Here is a 15,316-nt window from a genome sequence, read left to right as displayed (position 1 = left end):
CAAGTGGGAGGAGTTTCATCGAGCCGTGTCCGTCATGCCGTCACGCCTCGACGTGCGTCAGCCAATCCAGTAGTGGGCGCTGTAGGTATCTTTAAAAGAGTTGGCTCGAGCAAACCCTCAGCAGGTTCACAAACAGAAATCGTGTGTTCGTAACGCATTTCATCAGTATTATCCGCGACCTTACGATTAACGCATTCACTTTTAATGTAATGCAAGATACTTGCATCTGAGATTTAACATTTCACGCATATTCGAACAGCAGGAAAACGCGACCGCGGTCTACGCTGGTAGGTTTGCCTCACGTATTATTTATCTCATTATTATCGTTTTAAAACCACCATTAGCGACCATTTCACTAAAATGATGCTTTTACTACCGTTTGTATGCGTGTAATGGTTTGTTTTGAAAAACGAATGACCGATTTGCTATCAATGTATCTTCGTAGCATTAGCGATGTGTTTTGCATGTTGTCTCGCGCTCTGCTCTGTGGTGTTGTTTTGAGATGATAACGTTTTTTTGTGTGTTGTGGTTTATCTATTATCTACTAGAAGGACTCAGATGTCGTCGTGGGTGAAGAAGGTTGTGGGGAGACGACCACCGCCGCCGAATCATAGCGGAGGAGGGTGTGTGTGATTTGTATATACCTTTACGCACATGTAGTAGTTTTTGCTTTTGTTGTCAATCAAGCTGTCTGCGTAGTTCACATTGTGCGCATAGTTTTGGCTTGTTTGTGCTCGTCACATTTGATCATAGTACGACGCCTGGAATGATAGGTAGCTCGTTATGTTGTTATATACAGCCGTATTAAAATTAGTTTATAAAGGTAATGTATCTCCATACAGTGGCCCGAAACCCCTGCGATCTTTCCGAATGACACCCTATCCTTTGAGGAAAGATGGAGAAGATCTCCCTGAATGTGAGAGGTACTGGACATCTTTAAGTACTTAAACGTGTCAACAATAATTCCTCTGGCTTTAGATATATTTATTCCAAGTCATTGTTGTAGTTTCGTGGTAAATAACATTGACATAGCTTAATGGGTCATTTATTATTATTATTATTATATCTGAAATAAAATATTAGTTTTCTACATTTTCAGTTTTGAAAGCTTAGAAAAAGCAAGTAACTACCCTGGTACACAGGAGTATCAGCATTCACCACATCTGTCAACAGGTAAACCTGAATGATTGTTGAATGAACAACCTTGATTTCTCACTAGTACTGTTGTTTTTGTTTAAGAGAATGACATGCCATGTGTAAATCTGTCAGTACTCTAAACATGCGTCATCTTTATCTATAATCTGGTAGACCAAGATAATATCCATTCCTTAATTGTTGCGTCTTTTTATGTACGTAGCTGTTCAACCTGAAGAGTATGAGCAGTCAGATCAACGCACGGCTATATACAACAGGTTATACCAGCAGTTAAATGGGGACGGTGTTAGACAGCCTGCAGACTGTATTGTCCTCTCTGTGAACAATCAGAATGTGTGAGTACTTACCACAAATAGCTAACTATGTCTGTAATGTTTATTTGTTCCACCTGTTGAAGGCAGACTTTATCTGTCTCCAGACTTCAGAGTAAAAACCTTACAATTGTCTACACCGGGCGTGACACCCCTCACGGCTTGTTCTAATGGGATTGTGGTGTCGCGCTGCATCCGTTTTGGACAAAATAAAAAATGGGTAATGCGTTCTATGGTCTCTTGTTGCAACAAGTCCGGCGTAGACACGGTGTAACGTTTTTTTTTTCTCAAAGCTGTTAGTTTTCTGAAAACATTACAATTTCCTTGTTCAATGTTTTTCTTACAGGGTTAGTTGGATCAAATTCCCTTCTTCACAGCCTATTTAACATTTTAAACCGTTATCAAACATACTCGACAAGTGAAAACAAACACAAATACTGATTTCCTGCCGTATTCACACCATCAAAAATACCCAGGATTGTGTTACATAGAATCACTTTGATAAATAAATAAAAATGTATATCTTGTATAAGACATATAAAACATTAATGCTAATGCTGTAGCTCAACTAGTAGAACGTTGTGTTTGCACCGCAAAAGGTTGTGAGTTTGAATCCCAGGCAACACGTGTACTGATATAATGTATAGCTTGACTAAACGAAGTTGCGTTGGGTAAAAGGGTCCGCCGCCAATGGAATCGTAAAATATATCAGCTCAACACTAAAGATGATAATATCCTGAAACTAAGTTAAAATAGTTTGATATAATCTAATAAATATTTTAATTGTTTTGTTTCATTGCATAGATGAACATAAATGCACAATGTGATGATTTTTCTCACTGTCATACATTACTTGAGATATACTTTTTTCTAAAATGTCTGACCACATTTGTAGAACATTCTATTGTCAGACGGGTTTAATATAGAATTGTCAATGCCATAAAACATTTGTCCTTTGCAAACAATATCTGTTTGTTGGTGATTCAAATGAAACATTCAATAATACAAAGCTATCTCTCAAGTAATTGTCCATAACAAAATCTAAAAAGAGATTATTTTTCAATCATATAGTGTGAAACTCTAAACCTGGATGTTCCCAAAATACCTCAACACTGTCCCTGTTTTGAAATGAATAGATCTTCTCATAAACATTACAATATGTATAAAGACACTTTTACAAGGTTTTTGCTAACTTTGCCATGGAATCTTAAATGGTTATAGTTTTTGTACACTACTTTGGTTGTTTAGTTCCAAGTCCGTATTGTACACCTGTTAATGTAAAAAGTCAAATAGAGATTTATCAAATTAGTTTAAAATGATAATGTTTCCATTTTTAAACTTAACATTACCTACTGTGAAATGTACTTATCTGACAAAACAAGAACTGCTCTTCAAGCATAAACATTTATCTGTCTGTTCCTTTAACAGTTTTATGTTATCGCCTAAAATAATGTTAAAACTGTAAGATTTATTTTGGCTTATTAAATTCTAACTGAATCATTCATCACCCCTTCCTTTACTGCAGATAAACCGGGCCCAAGAAGTTACCCTCTTGCCCTAAAGTATAGTGCTCAATAACCAAATCTCTTCTTCTTCTTTCAAAGGGATTACCCCAAATCGATAGGCCAGTGTTTGCAAGAACGTGGCCTCTCAGTGGAAATGCTTTACCTGCAGGCGGAATCAGGCCTGACCCGGGCCCTCCAAGATGTCCGCTCTGACGGTTCCCCCTTATGTATTCTCGTCGAGCAGACTAATGTAACTCTGTCCTCGTGCACAGTAATCATATTTTCAGAGTCCCTCAAAAGTAAGTCCAACAATATATCTCCCAACAAAACCACTTTAGATTTAATAAAGTAACCTTATATAGTAGCTAAAGAGAAAAGCACATTTCACTTAGTGGTGGGCATGTTTACACATTTTTATTAAATGATGAACTGTAAATCACAATGACTCCAAACACGCATCTCTTAAAGGGGTCATATTATTAAGAATCTCAGATTTTTGACAAATCATGAATTTATATTGGAAATTAAGCTCTCACTTTAGTGACACCAATTCGATAAACAAATACTTACATTTGTTTTATGAATCTTTTATGATGGGATTCTGGCTTTTTGTGCAGGATGGGTCCGTTTAAACTACAGTCGTGGCCAAAAGTATTGGCGAAGACATAAATGTTGTGTTTTCCAAAATTTCATTTCATCATTGTTTATAGATTATTATGCAGAGTGATCAGATGAATTTTAAATAATTGTAAAAAAGCAACTCTCCAGATGTGAATCCCATATAGAGAACCTGTGAATAACAGAATCCCACAAATTGTGATTACATCAGAGCACTTATAAGACAAGAAAGGTTCGCCATACGTCAGTATTTGGCCCAGAAGCTAATATCCAGCATGCCAGAGAAAACTGCAGAGGTTATGAAAATGAAGGCCCAGCACTGTAAATATTGACTCTTTAATTATGAAAAACAAGGCCCAGCACTGTAAATATTGACTCTTTGATGTTTTCGCCTTTCAAACTTAAATGTGATAGCTAAAGATATCCAGTATACCATATAAACATGGAGAAATGATCTACAAATACACAAAGCAGCAAACTTTGCAAAACACAAATTCCAAATGCCAATAATTTTGGCCGCGACTGTGTATTGGACTCTTAGTGAAGCTCCGTTATCAGTTCTTATGCAGAGGGTTTTTCAACAGTGAGAAATGTCTTGTTTAATAAAAGGACTTAATGATACGACCTCTTTCATAAAATAAATAGTTGTTCTAATTGACCTAAAATTTTCCATACACCAAACTTAAATCTTTTGTAGTGGCGTGTTATGTGACTTGTTTTATGTACCTGTTTTGCAGCAAGATTTCTTTAAAATCATAAACATTGTTTTAAAACATAAATATTGTTTGAGTAATTCGAGTAATTCAAGTAAATGCAGTGCACATTCTTGACAAACCACATTAAAAGAAACATGGTAAAATAGGCATATATTATTGTTTAGTATTTCTTTTTAACAATTGCCAAATGGTATATTTCCACCCATAAATTCAAGCAGTAATTTATTTTAAGTCTCTAAAATCTAAACCATAAATGGCTGACTGCTCATAATTGAAGTTAATATTAAAAGTGCTTGTTTATTGCTTTTTTGACCCACCATAAAATCTAACTGGAAGAAGTGTCCTTTAACCTTTATATCCATATCCTGCATCATAGTTCATGCTCACCACTTTTAAAATGACAAAGTACTAGTTAAGATGTTTTGAAAAATGTTTGTTGAAAAACTTCTCACAATACAGGTAGTTTGTACAATCTTCTGGAAACCAGATACATTCTTTAAACATCTAAATTCTCTTTACGGTTTTCCCAGTAAAATCACTTCCAAAGATCAATGAGTAAAAGCACACATCAGTTTTTACACCGTAAAATAATATAAAAGTTCTGCAATAAATCCCCTATGTATTAAACTGAATGAATCTATCAACTTAAATGTGTGATCTCATGAATATGTCCTTTCACTGCATTATGGATTTTACTGGTCTTATTGGGTTATGCTGTGGTTAACTGCAGGGGGGTGCTGATGAGGTAGAACTCTTGTGCACACTGCTTAGACTGCAGCGGCTCACACTGAGCACCATATGCAACCCCCCCCCAATCCTCTGGCTGACCCCTCTGCTGCCTCTCTGCAGTACATCGAAACATGCCCAAAGAACAGGCCATGGAGTTCGTGATGGCGGAGTTTGGGCGCGTAAGCGCTGCGCAGCGTGAGGTGGACCCCACGGAGAAGGCGGCACGGGCGGCTGAGCTGACGGAGGACTACCTGGAGCGCGCCAAGCTGGAGTGCCATGCTGTTCCCTCTGCCACGCGCCACCTGCTCTTTCTCCTGGCCGAAGGTTTGCACCTTTACTCCGAGGAACTCTGCACACTTATGGAGTACCTTCAAAACCGCCAGGACCGTCTGCAAGGTGAGCACTAGTTTTGTCACATTGATGTTGTTTTGTGTCTCTCTAGAATTTGTATACTCGTATGTCATGTTGTTAAACGTGTATAACTTAATCTATATGTATATCTATATATGATGGCAAATCGTACAGTGTTCACTTTATTTTAAATAAATTTAAATGCAACATTTTTATTAGGGTTTCAAGCCCGAAGGGCTGAAGCCTATTGTTTTTGTAAGGATTTTTATTCTTCTTCTTCTTATTTTTCCGCCTTAAAACGCATCGCCCAGCCCAAACCGTAAGTCGTAGAAACTCGAGACTTTGTCAGTTGGTTGTATCTGTGCAGGTTACTCAGATACAGTGAACCAGCCAAATCGGCCCATAGGTGGCGCTATAGCGATGGCCAATGCGTTTGGGCTCAATGCTCGTAAACCGGATGTCGCACCACAAAGTGTTTGGTGTCATTGGAATCCTTGGCTCCAAACTTAAAAAATGCCTATCTCCGATTTCATTTCCGATATGCAAATTTTTCCGCAAATTTGCATTTTATGAAAAAAAAAAATGAACTAGTCCCTGGATTTTTGCCCGATCAGAACCAAACCAACGCTGATGAATTCTGTGGAGTGTGAATGTAAATATTAATTGAAAAAAAGTTGAAATTTCGATTCAGGGTCGCTAGGAGGCATCAAAACATCAAAACCAGTTTCACTAAAATGACCATAACTCGTGAACCGTTTGAGCTATCTTCACGGGGCTTAGACCGTATGTGTAGACCCTCAGTCCGGGTTCACAATAAAAAAGACTCGGTGTTTGGCCACTAGGAGGCGCTATAATAGCAAAGAACTCAAAAAAGGCTATAACTACGCAACCGTTTGCCCGATCGACTTATTATTTGGTATGGTGTGTCTTTGTGTCATGCACCGTGACTGTATAAAAGGACTTTGGCGTTTCTCAAAAAACATGGCCGCCATCGGCCAATGAATTTTGAACACTCAATAGACAGGGTTAACGGAGGCCGATCAAAACGACACTCGCTGGGCTTGTTCGACTCGTGGTCCTGAAGGTCTGTAAGAAATATGAACTTATTCGGCCACCGGGGGCTGAAAAAACGTTTTTGGAGTGCATAAACAATTGTATATCACGTGACATTTGACATATACTCAAACTATTTACATCATATGATAGCTCTTCTCATTCTGAACAACTTTGCCTCTGGACACGCTTCTGTCGATCAACCGGTTCATGAGTTATCACTGATAATGTCAAAAACTTACTTTCGCGAACTAGTCCTTGGTTTTTCAACCGATCGGAACCAAACCAATGCAGATGACTTCTGTGGAGTGTGAATGTAAATAATCATTGAAAAAAAGTTGTAATTTGTATTCATACACGGTAGGGAAGGCCAAAAACTCAACTGGGCGGAGCCTATCACATTAAAATGGCCATAAATCCAGAACGGATTAACACATCATCATGGGGCTTGGAACATATGTGAAGACCATCACTCCGAGGTCACCTACAAAAGGTGGCGTTTGGACACTAGGTGGCGTTAGAGCAGTAGAAATGGCTAAATTGACGCGTATTTCATTACTTGGACAATTGTGTATCACGTGACATTTGACATACACACAAACTATTGATATCATATGATAGCTCTTCTCATTCTGAACAAATTTGCCTCTTGATCCATTGATGTCAATCAAACGGTTCAGGAGTTATTGCTGATGATGTTAAAAAGCTACTTTCGCGAACTAGTCCTTGGTTTTTCAACCGATCGGAAACCAAACCAATGCAGATGACTTCTGTGGAGTGTGAATTTAAATAATCATTGAAAAAAAGTTGAAATTTATATTCAAAAACGGAACTGAGCGGAGCCTATGACACTTAAACGGACGTTGTTAGAGAAGGATTTGAGAGCTTCACGGGGCTTTACACATATGTGTAGACCATCGCTTTGAGCTCACTGTAAAAATAACACGTGATTGGACACTAGGTGGCGCTATAACATGAAAAATGGCACTAAATACTGTAAATATGCAACGGTTATACATCTACAGGCTCTGATACGCTTTGAAAACAAACGTCTCGGCCCAGGAACTTCAGACTTCTTGAGTTTGAAAGCACCTTCTCTTCAATTTAAAAGCCAACAACAATGAAAATCGGATACTCATTAACGAATTCTCCAAATGATTTGACAGTCAGAAAAATAACATGCTTGTAGTATATGTGCATGTTTCTGTAAGCATGCATAGTTTCTATGAGTTCATACCTGTCATTTTTCTGTGTGTGTGTGTGTGTGTGTGTGTGTGTGTGTTGGACTTTGATCCTTCATGCGTGTGTTGAGGTGTGACCCCCCTAACCTGTTCATGAATGCACGACTGCTTTTGACTGCCTTTAACCTCGAAACCCGATAATTGCTGCTTGCAGCTATATTTATAATTGGTCTGGCTGATGACAGTGCGTAAATGGCTTTATGAATATGTACCATTGTAATTCCTTTTCTTTCTCAGTCTCCCCCACAGAGGTGGAGAGTGATGCGACTCCTGCGGTAAACAGTTTGCCACCAGGGTTAGGAAAGCCCCCTCCGCTTCTACCTGCTGGATCTGGACCACCACCAAAAGAGCGGACAAACCCCCCCTCAGGCTCTGGAGACACACCCACAGGTCACTTGGCATCACAAGGTTTGTATCTGGAATATAGATTGACACAACAAAAACAGAAGGGTTAATACTGAAAAGTAATTTTAATGATGAATTTGTTCAACCAGTCCATGATACCATTTAATAAATACAATGTTCCCTTGGTTTCCAGGCTCCTATCCCAAGACGAAGCCACCACCTCTGCTTTCAATGCATACTCTTAAACCACCTTCCCACAGAGCCGCTGCACCCCCACATGCCCTCTCAGTCTCTCATGGTCCTTCATTTAGTCCCCAACCAGCCAGAGGGCCATCAAACCCTCATGGTCCTGAAAAGCCACCTCTTCTTCAAACTCCCACACGTGGTCCTCTGCTTAACCATCCATCTCGTGGTTTCCACTCCCCGCGTGCTCTTTTGCAGCACCCAGCACCTCACTCCGTCCGAGGACCACTATTAATTCGTGGATCCCCCTCACAGAATGGCCCCCGTGTTTCTGCTTTACTACGGACACCACCACCTTCACTCAGGAGCCTTCACCTGGGAGCTCCAACAGGTGTGTTTTTAACATGATTAAACATTCTGACTTTCATATAATGACTGGTATTTGGAGAACTACACTTTATTAATGATTTGGAAGACTAAGTGCTTATTTGGTCTGTTTTTTGCTCTTTTATTTGAACAGGTTCACGCCCCCCTCGACATCTTCTCCCTTAACTCACTCAGTACAGCTGATAAAATCACAGGCCTGTAGAGCCAAGTTGGACAGTTGAGGAATGTTGGACTTGCATTTTTTTTAAAGAATTCACATTTTTGGTCACTCTTTAATGATATTTAAAGATTGTGTTGGCTTGGAAAAAAGCCAAATTGTTGTTGTCTTTATTTTATGGTCTTCAAATGTGCTACCTTTCATTACTGTATACAGTTTTATATTAGAATAAATCTACGAACATTTCAATGGCATACAAAAACAAGATGTTAGCACAATTGTTGAATCTATTTTGATATTATCACACTAGACAGTATCAAACATCTACTCTGTAAATTATTCTCGACTTCTCGTAAGTATTAAAATATATTGCATAAATGTTAATTAAATAACTTTACGGTCAATCCTAAATTTAGCACACATTACGAAACCACAATGTTTTTTATAACAATAGCTTTTTAGGAATATACCAAAATAATACCTTGACTATTACAGTCACGTATCTTTTCAGGTATGGAACGATGATCCTCAAAATCGACATGGCTCCATGAGATAAAAGATTCTGCAGTTTTTTTTAATGAAACCACAAGTTCTTGATTGGATTCCAGTCTGGACCATTCTAAACCAAACATTTATTCTTTGGAACAAAGTATCCGCTGCTTTAAACCGGTCTTTGGCAGGCTTATCCTGGCACAATTCATGGAGATTGGCTCGATTCATATTGATCTTGATGGAAACGGGCTTTCCAGTTTCTCCTGCAGATAAAGAAACTCCGGCATGATGCTACAACCTCCACTCTTGACTGAAGGAAAGGTGTTTTGCACCAAACTTGATTCTAGGCCAAATAGCTGCAATTCCGGCTAGCTTGACAACCCAATTTTATTTTAACAACCTGGAATGTTGCTGTATTGGGCAAGAACTGGTCTTAAGATGTTCCGTGGCTTTCAGGGGAATTCTGGAGGACAACTGTGATTTGACCTTTTTTGTAAAACGGTGTCATGTGTATTGATCTTGCACAACTGAGTCAATTAATAGTAATATTACAAAGTGAAAACGGCTTAGTTGTGCCTTACCTTCAGCATACAAATCTAAATCAGTCTTGTGTCAACAACAGATGATTAATTATATAAAATATGTATTTAAGTGTATGAAAGATGATTTTTTTACTGTATATTACGTTAATAAGTCTAAAAAAAAGCAGTAACTCTCGTGAGAACGTACTGTTGCTACTAAAAGAGCGAGTTGTTAATAGGCTCTCGCGAGATCTCTCCAAGTCCTTCATGGGATGTGTGTTGTTTCTCGCTGCTAGTCTTACGGCGCTTGTAAAGATTTTTTTTTTATGTCGGTTTATTAAACACAAATCATATTTAATGTCATGGAGCGTGAACTATAAAACAGCAAAATGGTAAATTGCACAACAACATTTGGTATAGCTACACAGGACACTCACTCGACTGAACGTAAAATTGACTCGCACTGTTATCATAATGTTAAACAACAATAGCTGTGAGTTAGACGAACTATTATTACAGAAAAAAACACAGATTTTTACTATGATAAAAACATGGTTCATTTTCAATGATCGATAAACCATGCATTGCATAAAAATTCTGAGATCTTTAAAGTTTTATAAAAAAAACTAACGTTACTTACAGGATATTAGTATATTTCCTGTAGCGAAGTGATCATGGGTACTCTGTATTATACTAGACATTTCTATGTAAGTCGGATAAAAGTGTCTGCCACATGCGTAAATGTATAAGTTCTTTGGTTATAATTACTGCGTTATTGTAACATACTTTTTTGATATGAGAGACAGATAATAGTAACAAAAATAACTAAACGTTACGTTCTTTGCTGTACAATTTATGATAATACTTACAATATAGTATTATATAACATGTTAAATATCACAACATGATAATGTGTTTTTGTTTGACACGGTCAGAATCGAGTTGTAAATGGCGTGTGCTCAAACATGACCACTAGATGGGGCTATAGACCTTTACATTTAGCACTTAAAGGCTTAATTTATGGTTCTGCTGATCAAACCTCAGGACACTTAGCATTTCTATGGCTGATATTTCCTTCTCATATTAGATTTCAATACATTTTACCGTAACGTTTTTGAAAATAGTCTGAAATGGAACATTTCTTGTAAAATGATACAATTTAAATAGAAAATTAACCCAAAATTGCATTCTTTTACTGGAATACATAGCTAGCTAAAATTTATTTTTCTCCAATAACAGTAAATATAATTTCCCCAAGCAAAATGAACCATTGGGAGATTAGAGGCTTGCTCGGTGTAGCCTCTGTTTCATGCGCAATTTAATAACAATAACAAACTATATTTGTGTAGTGTTCTTTTTGTGCAGATGTTCTGAACGGAGCAAGAATATATTGCTTTCGCCCTACATAGTATTGTGCCTGTGGACAAATGTATAGATTAACTAGATTAACAAACCAAATATAGAAGTAACACACTGACTAGATGATAAATAATAGATGCAACACGGCGGTAAACAGTACAGAATATTAATACATTTAGCAGACGCTTTTATCCAAAGCGACTTGCATTGCATTATTCTATACATGTGCAATGGGTACGAACCCATGACCTACTGATCTACAGGAAATCTTACTGAGCAATGTTTTAAACATGTGGTTTTAGATGGATGACGGTACACACTATCATTGGGTTGTGCATGTTTTTAGAGGGGCATGTGTTACAGCTGTTTGTTTCTTCACTCCTGGATCACAGACACTTGACCGCAGCTGTGAAGTATCCATCAACTCTCAAAGTAATGGAGGTCTGCTTCATTTCACCAGCTGGAAGGTGTTGATTGGACTTTTTTGGGGAACTGAGCAAAAACTAGTTCGGCTAAAGCTGGTAAAGGCATCAGAAGATGGATGAATCGCTGGACAAACTGAGTGAAACCAGCATTCACCACGCTCACATGTAACAGAAACACAGACATGATTCATTTCCGTCCCACGATATGCAGTTCCCTTACTGTTTCAATACGCATAATCATGCAGAATCAATTTTTGTCCCCGCAGAGGTATACTTGCCATTCCTGCACGACTGGATATCAATCAAAATGTATCACTATGAATATTCTTGGCATTATTGTGTTAGAATTCACAGATACGCAGGTCGGCTCTAAACGCAATGTGCTTCTTTGTTAGAACTGCACCACACTGTGCTCCTGTATGCTGCTGTGAGTGAGATCTTCATTAGAAACCTTGAGCCCTTCACCAGGATCTGTGCCAGGTACTCGGTCTAACAGCCAAACATGTTGATAATTAAACCCCTGTAATCGAGAGGTGTTATCACAACAATTAACAGCAAAAATGTGAGGGTATGAGAGACTGTCTCAGAATGTGTCGCTTTGTATTTATTTCCATTTTTTATTTGGAATCAAAATATTATAGAATTATGTTGATCGCTTAATAATAACATGATAAAGTTTTGAACGTTTGACGATGTATAGCCAAAACATGACAACAGACAAATCAGCATAGAAAGTCGAGCAAACAAAAATGAAAGTTGACAGAAACAACTATTAGCAAACAAATGTTATTTGTGTAGCGATTTAATTGTAATGGTGTTGTGTATTTTTGTTTAAAGTGTATATATTACAGATAATCAAACCGTCTTGGGAGGAAAGGAGCAGATCATTCCACGGCAAGAAAACATTTGTCTTCCGCTCTTTTTTTCTTCTGAAAGCACATTTGTCTCTCTCCTACTTTCCCTAATTCTCCAGACATGTTCCACTCTTTTTCTTTTTCCTCTCTCCCTCCTTGTTTCCTCCCCAAAGTTGGCTGCTTCTGCCCTCGTTCCTAGGCATCAGCCGAAGACCCAGCAAGGCCCCCATACACAATGAGCTTTAATTGGGTTAAGTTTGTCCGCCACAGATAACATTTCTCTTTCTGTGGAGAATAAAACAAATTGCTGGCACTAATGGCACTGTTTAATGTAGCTCTTTTTATTATGGATGGAGGAAATTAGGAGGAGACTCCCAACAGAGCGCCAATGTCGTGGGAGTGAGTGCATTGTTGCAGCTCATCAGAAAAGCGTTTTTGCTGTAGCGCCGGTCTCCTTGCCTTCATTGCTCATCTCTTTCTCTCTACCTCTTCCCTTTTGACTCCTCTTTGAGTCGCGGCCATGACAACTACACGTATATGTGTTATATGGTACACCATACCGTTTCACATTATGCCATATGTGTCTGTTCCCTGTCCATATTTTTAAGGTTTAATGCCCTAAGTCCATAAAGATGGTGTTTCTTTGTGTAAGTCTGGGGCAAGAGCCAGTGAAAAAGGGGGGGGGTGGACTTGTTATTGAGGTTTTGGCACAAGACCCAGTTAGGCTGAAGAGCCCAAAATGTGTTCCGTGTTGCTTACGTGAAGAGCTCTTCTTTTAAAGTCGCACAATCTCACTGCGGCGAGCTAATGGGTTGTGTGGACAGATGCACACCCTGGCATTTAACACGCCAACACCTGAGAGTGTTTGGAAGACAATCAGCAGTAAAAATGTAATGTTCAATCTGGATTTTTATGGTGGATAATCAGGACTGATGAAGTAGAGGGTACATTAAAGTGCAGCCGAGCGGTCAGCCCCAATCTGCGTTCCTGCTCTGCACCTCTCCCCTGTGTGCCCGTGTGCAGTCGGATTTAGTGCTGCCGTCCAACGGCTGTCTGGGTCACTATAACAAACAAACGCAGTTTTATGTGCCATGCTGTCCTTATATGAAACTCCAGAATGGAGAAAGTACAGTTAATGCTGCTGGATGACATAATTTCAATAATTTGCGGATATACGTGTAGAGGCTGTAAAATGTTGCCATGAGCTTCTGGCTTTTCCTCCCCGCTTTCATTATACCAGGGCAGGTGCCTCTTGAACCGCCACACGTCAGTGTCCCGAAAGCAAAACGTGAATCGAAAGCATAAATTCTTTGGCTCTGCCTGATTTCCATTAGCTCGACGTGAATGTGTATTCAAAATCTTGTTCTTTAGCCTGCTTGACAACATGAAATCAGAAGCATTTGCTTCCCCTCGTCCTCCTGCCCTTTTATACGCGATGCTCCTGCACTTTGTTAATGAGACAAAAGAGTGTTGGCTTTGCAGTATTTAAATCAGTTATGTCTAATTATTTCATACAAAAATAGCCTATCTAGGGCAAAGCCAATGAGATGTAACATTGTCTGTGGAAGGGGGACCTGGCGGAGTTGGCGTGAGTTCAGCTGAACAGAACAGAACAGAGAGAATACGCTGTAGGCAACATAAATATAACATGAACTCTCTGGGCCTGTGACAGTACGATCGGGGAGTGTTTAAGAGCGTTTTTTGGGAGCTACATCGTCCAATAGACGGGTGTCACACGAGAAAAGCGCACCTATGTACGGAGGGAGTGGAGACGAGACAGGACAAAACGCTGTTAGGTTCTTGCTAAATCTTAAATAATTGTTGCATGAATAATTTAAACGCGTCGATCTACAAGCATCCCTGCTGCGTTAAGAAAAAGCGTTTCGGGGCTATTTTAAATAAGCTGTGAAAATGCGTCCTTACAATGTCCATTTAAACATCTGCGATGGAACAACGACATTTACACATTTCATCACAGATTTGTGACAAACTCATTTAAATAGCAGCAATTTTTCCAATTGCTGAAAACCATCCAAGCGCAAAGGAAATATTTGCCACATTAAAATCTTCCTAAAATAGAAGCGGTGTCAGTTCCGAACAGGACCAGCACATTTGCTTTTCGCACCTCTTTTTCTCCAGCGTCTTAATTAATTTCATCCACATGTCTTGAAGTCTTATTCTAAACTGTTCATTGTTGCAAAAGAAAAATGCAAATCCGCAGAAAGATGACAGAGGGTGTAATCGCTTGCTATGTGATTTCACAATGCCACTCTTTCAGACCATTCAAGGCTCGGCTGTCCTTGACCCTTAAGGAGCTTGTAATGTGGGCTATTTTCCTCCTTTGAATTTATCCGAGAAAAGGGGACCACTGCGGTGAGCCTTCGCCCCTTCGTGCCAGCGGCCTCTCTCTATGGGATGCAAGAAACGCGTTTAAAAGCGGTCTCCAGGCGCGCGCTCATTTCAGGGAGAGTTCAGTCGAGACAAGAGGGGCCCCGGTCCTCCGCAGGGGGTCAATTTTAAAGGCCGCTCTGTGACTCGACGGGGCGCCTGGCTCAATCTGCAGGACATCCCGCTGACCAGGACAGGGAGCCCACCGTCCATGACAACGGCCGAGCAGCTCCGACGCACCGCGCGTGAGAGCCGAGAACAAAGCGCGCGTGTGATTTTGACCATTTCTTTGGTTGATTTTTGCCAGAAACGAGCCTGTTTCTACGATTGGACGACATGCAGACGGCCAGACAGACGCTGCGGGGACTGTAAATGCTATCGAAAAGGCCTGATGTAGCCAAGTACGCAACAAGCATCCGAGATATAAAAATGAAGTAAACTAAAATCTCATTCCGTAATTACAATAATCACTCAAACTGCGCATTTCATCATATAAAACAAACAGGATTGTTGTGCACAACACACA

At 39.4% G+C, this 15,316-nt stretch overlaps 1 protein-coding gene across 1 annotated transcript; it reads left to right on the top strand.

The window, feature by feature from the left end:
- Positions 1-74: 74 nt before the first annotated feature.
- LOC306899738 (uncharacterized protein) lies at positions 75-10,120 on the top strand. The gene is made up of 10 exons (XM_079466210.1): positions 75-287; positions 549-623; positions 843-923; positions 1,100-1,173; positions 1,358-1,490; positions 3,071-3,270; positions 5,155-5,430; positions 7,917-8,087; positions 8,218-8,598; positions 8,728-10,120. The coding sequence occupies exons 2-10, from the start codon at positions 559-561 to the stop codon at positions 8,757-8,759; spliced, it is 1,413 nt and encodes a 470-aa protein (XP_079322336.1). The 5' UTR covers positions 75-287; positions 549-558; the 3' UTR covers positions 8,760-10,120.
- Positions 10,121-15,316: the final 5,196 nt, after the last annotated feature.

The sequence above is a fragment of the Barbatula barbatula genome (genome assembly GCF_947034865.1).
Source record: "Barbatula barbatula genome assembly, chromosome: 10".
Lineage (NCBI taxonomy): Eukaryota > Metazoa > Chordata > Actinopteri > Cypriniformes > Nemacheilidae > Barbatula > Barbatula barbatula.
The sequence above is the reverse complement of the archived record's forward strand: the minus strand, read 5'-3'. Positions and strand labels throughout refer to the sequence as shown.